This window comes from Bison bison, unplaced genomic scaffold, assembly GCF_000754665.1.
Source record: "Bison bison bison isolate TAMUID 2011002044 unplaced genomic scaffold, Bison_UMD1.0 scf7180017864468, whole genome shotgun sequence".
NCBI lineage: Eukaryota > Metazoa > Chordata > Mammalia > Artiodactyla > Bovidae > Bison > Bison bison.
Genome location: NW_011495029.1, coordinates 1193149 through 1197773, shown reverse-complemented (window position 1 = coordinate 1197773; position 4625 = coordinate 1193149). Strand labels below are relative to the sequence as shown.

The following is a 4625-nucleotide window of genomic DNA, read 5'->3' as shown; positions in this document are numbered from 1 at the left end:
CCCCAGGCGGGCGGAGTGTCCCCAGGTGCCGCCCCAGCCAGCTCCCCAGCTCCTCTCTACTTCCCCTTTGTCCTTCCTCTTTCCCAGCATATTTTTAGAAATCTGCTCATAGCCCCACTTCCAGGACAGCTGGACCAGCTTCCCCTTTCTAGGGCAGGAGGGGGTGCGATCCAGGGGCCTTGAAGGCAGAGGCTCCTCAGAATCCAGCAAGGGGATCTGGGGTGGGGGGCGGCCAACTAGCTACACTCGCCCCAGCCCCCCAGGCCCTGTGCGCCCATCGCATCGTGTGGCTTCCTCCCCCAGCCCAGCTGCCTCTATTTTTAACCTGTAGTCTTGCTGCACCAGCCCCACGGCTGCCTTTGGTCACACCGGGGCTTTGTTGCCCAGACCGCTCAGCGTTTCAGCAGACCCGGGGGAGGGGACCTGCGGGTATCAGACACCCACAGCTGGAGGTAGGGAGGCAGCCCCTTCACCACCATCCCGTCCATTGTACAAGTGAGGAAACTGAAACCCACAGAAGGAAGAGGCCCATTGTGACCACTGGCAGGTTGGTGCAGAGGTGGGACCTGAATCAGGTCGCTTTCCTAGGTCTTGCTGGGATGACGGTGCCCACTTAGAAATGACACACCTGAGCTCAGAGAGGGAAAGTCACCACGTTGTGAAGGAGCTCCAATAAAGACCCAGTTTGGGTAGCAGAGAAATGACCTTCCTTCCCTTCATTTTCTCCAGGAAGTCCTCCCAGATCTCCCTTGCCCTGGGTGGAAAGTGTCTCCCTCCCAGGCTGCAGGTCTGTGCCCCTCTGCACATCTGCCCTGGGTCACTGTCCTGCAGGATTTTTTCTTCCCCTGCCCCACATCCCAGACCAGCAGCTCCCTCAGGGCTGGGCTTGTGGCCTGGTCATTGCTGTCTCCAGCATCGCACAGCCCAGGACCTGCACACCAGAGGACTGCTTATTGTATGAATGAATGAATAGGCGAACTGATCAATGGAATCCTCAGATCTCCCAAGAGACTGCCTGCAGTGATTCCGCTGGATCCCTGTCCTCCCGGGACCAGCCTGAAGCAGAGACTCACCCCTTGGCCTCCCTGGGAGGCCCCACCCCTCCCGCACCTCCCCCACAGCCCAGGCTAAACTGGGGCTCTCGCTCCTCTCAGATCTTGTCCCTATTCTGCCACTTATTGGCTGCCTGACTTTGGGCAATTCCATCCTGTCCTCCAGTTCACCTCTGTGAGCTTCAGTCTCCTGAGGACAACCTCCTTGCATGGTGGGGACAAACCATCCTAAAGATTTTTGTATCTGAAGACCCCAAGAATAATGGTGCAAAGACAGGTAGTTGGGGGGCAGGAATTACTTCACTGTCTCCTGTCACCCTTGCTGAGTGACCTTGAGCCTGGCACTGCTTCTCCTGGGGCTCCTCTTGCCCCCCTAGTTGCCACCTGGCCCCGAAAGCCCCCAGGAGAAGCACAGCGGTTGTGGTGAGAGTGCTGAACAGGCAGCCAGGGGGTGTGGAGTCACCTCAGCAAGACTGTGTCCCTCCTTTTGTTCCATTTGTAAATGAGGGCTTCCCAGGTGGCTCAGGGGTAAAGAACCCGCCTGCCAATGCAGGAGACTCAGGAGACATGGGTTCAATCCCTGGGTTGGAAGATCCCCTGGAGGAGGAAATGGTAGCCCACTCCAGTATTCTTGCCTGGGAAAATCCCATTGACAGAGAGGAGCCTGGCGGACTACAGTCCATGGGGTCACAAAAGACTCAGACATGACTTAGCAACTGAGCACACAAGTAAATGAGGGCGGTTGAAACAGATCAGTGGTTCTCTAACTGTGTTCCCCAGAACCCTTGGGGCAAGGGGAGTCCCAGTGGGTGGGGTCAGAATGCTCTGTCTTAAGTTTTGTTTGAAGAAAGGGTTCTGTTGCTAACAGGGTTCATGTCATCTGGACCTGGGGAAATGGACAGCTCCAGGCAGCCTATGTCTTCTGGAGTTCCAGGCCATGCTGGAACATTCTGAGATGCAGGGCACAGAGGCTTAGTCCCAGTCCTTTCTGCATCACAGATACACAACACAACACAGCCTGGTCCTGCTCTCATCGCAGCTGCCCAGCCTCCTTGCCTGCTTACCAGGCAGACTCTCAGCCACAGCCCCTGCTGCTCATCCCCTGCCAGTCCCTTCCCTGGCAAAGCTGGTGTCCTTAGCCTCCCCAAAGGCCATCGTCACCCACCAGAGGCCAAACGGGCTGCAGGGTTATTATGTCACCCAGACAGTTATCCTCCTCAGCAACATCATCATCTTCAGCACAAACCACCTTTCTCAATCCCACCTCAGGGCCTTTGCACTGACGATTCCTTTGCCTGGAAAGTTCTTTTCCCAGAAACCCACATGGATCACTCCTTTCTCTGCTACAAGTCTCTGCTCAAACAGTGCCCCCTCTTGAGGCCTTCTTGGCCACTCTCTCCCATCTTCCTTATCTCACTTTACTGTTCTTCATCCTGCTTCTCACCATCTGATAGCACATTCATATATTTACTGTCTGTCTCCTTCTCTGGAGTGTAAGCTCATTAGGGCAGGGGCCATGCCTGCTTTGTTTGCTGGACTCCCAGTACTTGCAACACAGCTTGGCACCTAGCCTGAGCTCATCAACGTCTGTCACCTGTTTCTGCATGTCCCACCTGTGTTATATCTATTTATACATGCTGCTTCCTGTGAGGCAGGCACTATTACCCCCATTCTACAGAATAGGAAACTGAGGCCCAGACAGGTCAGCCCAGGTGCTTACCTGGGTGGCACAAGTCCATTCTGAAGCCCCCGGGGGAGAGTGGCCTGCACTCCTGCAGCCCGCTGACCCCGCTGCCACTCGGGCTGCTCAGGCAGGGATGTGTCACCTCAGACACACCAGGCCCCTTCCCGTTTGCTCCGCCCAGCACAGCCTGGGGAGGAAGTCCTGTCTTGCTGGGGTCTAGTGCGCAGGCTCTTGACGTAGTAGCACTTCCTAAAACCAGCGGAGTTTGAGTGGTGGGGATTCTTTGCATTTCGAGTGTAGGCAAGGGAGGAATAGAGGCAAAGGAGACAGAAAGAGGGATGAGAGGGTGGGTAAAAAGAGAAAGACAGTGACACAGAGAAACACACACACACACAGACGAAGATGATTACTGGAGAACAGAACCTCCCCGCCTATAAACTTAGGGGCCATTCAGGGGGTTTCCCTGGTGGTCCAGTGGCTAAGATTCCACACTCCCAATGCAGGGGGCCCGGGCTCAATCCCTGGCCAGGGAACTAGATCCCACATGCTGCAACTAAAGATTCTGCATGCTCCAATGAAGAACAAAGATTCTGTGAGCAGCAACTAAGACCTAGCACAGCCAAATATATACATTTTTTTTTTAAAGGATCATCCAACTTAGATGGTCCAAGCTGAGCCCCATTAATTCCACCCCATAAACTCTCTTTCACCAACTCTTTCTTGAGCAAAGAAAAATTAATTCAATGCTAAGCAGGGCTTTGCTTCCCCTCAATGAAATACCTAGTTTTTTCTCCTCTAGTTATCCACTGGGCAATATGTTCAGTTTCCCTTTTCCCCCAGGCTACTAGGAAGCTCCACCAAATCCAAAGCTCTTTTACAGCTGTTCTGTTGTCGCACGCAGACTTTGAGGCCAGACTCAGCAGTGAGACTTAGCCCTGCCATTCAGGACCCTTGTGAACTTGAGTGAGTCATTTATCTACCATGAACCTCAGTTTCAGTTCAGTTCAGTTGCTCAGTCGTGTCCAACTCTTTGCAACCCCACGATCGCAGCATGCCAAGCCTCCCTGTCCATCACCAACTCCTGGAGTTCACTCAAACTCATATCCATCGTCTCCACTGATCTCCAGTAGCATATTGGGCACCTACTGACCTGGGGAGTTCCTCTTTCAGTATCCTGTCATTTTGCCTTTTCATACTGTTCATGGGGTTCTCAAGGCAAGAATACTGAAGTGGTTTGCCATTCCCTTCTCCAGTGGACCACATTCTGTCAGACCTCTCCACCATGACCTGCTCGTCTTGGGTGGGAACCTCGGTTTACCTAACTATAAAAGGGGTATACTAATCCTCTCCTCAGCTTGTGAAAAAGATGGAGGGAGAGAATATGTGTGAGGTGCTTGGCTATTCAGTAAACACTATCTTCTTTCTCCCTTTGGTTTCAGTTTTCTTTAGGGGTTAAAATGCATAATTTTATTGCATGTGCCTTTTTGGGCAGGCTGATTCAATCCTTTATCAGAAAAAATTACGGTGTAAATAAAGATCTATAAACACTCATTCCTTGTAACTTTGTGGCACATGTTGGCTTACTTATCTGTTTCCCCATCAGTCTTGAGGCCCCATGACAACAAGGTCCCCTCTGTATTCCATGTCTGGGAAATGCTGGGAGCCTAGTAGGTGGTCATGGATACAATGAATGGATGGATGGATGAGTGAATGGATGAGTGAAGGGCACACAGTTGAGACGGCCTGGTTGACGTGAAAGCTGGCTAAGATTTCCACCATTTGCTGTCTCTACACCCCTTTGCATTGTGACACTGCCGTTCTTCCCATTAGGAGGCGGTGTCTGCTTCTCTTCCCCTTGAATCTAGGCTGGGCTATGTCTTTCTTCAACC

General features: G+C 52.6%; 1 protein-coding gene across 1 annotated transcript in view; it reads right to left on the bottom strand.

Moving 5' to 3' along the window:
- The window catches only part of CYTH4 (cytohesin 4), a 29274-nt gene extending 26366 nt beyond the window's left edge, over window positions 1-2908 (bottom strand). The window contains exon 1 of the mRNA XM_010860624.1: window positions 2773-2908. Within this exon, the coding sequence (XP_010858926.1) occupies window positions 2773-2791 (19 nt within the window). The 5' untranslated portion in view covers window positions 2792-2908. The remainder of the gene's footprint in view (window positions 1-2772) is intronic.
- Between the last annotated feature and the right edge of the window lie 1717 nt (window positions 2909-4625).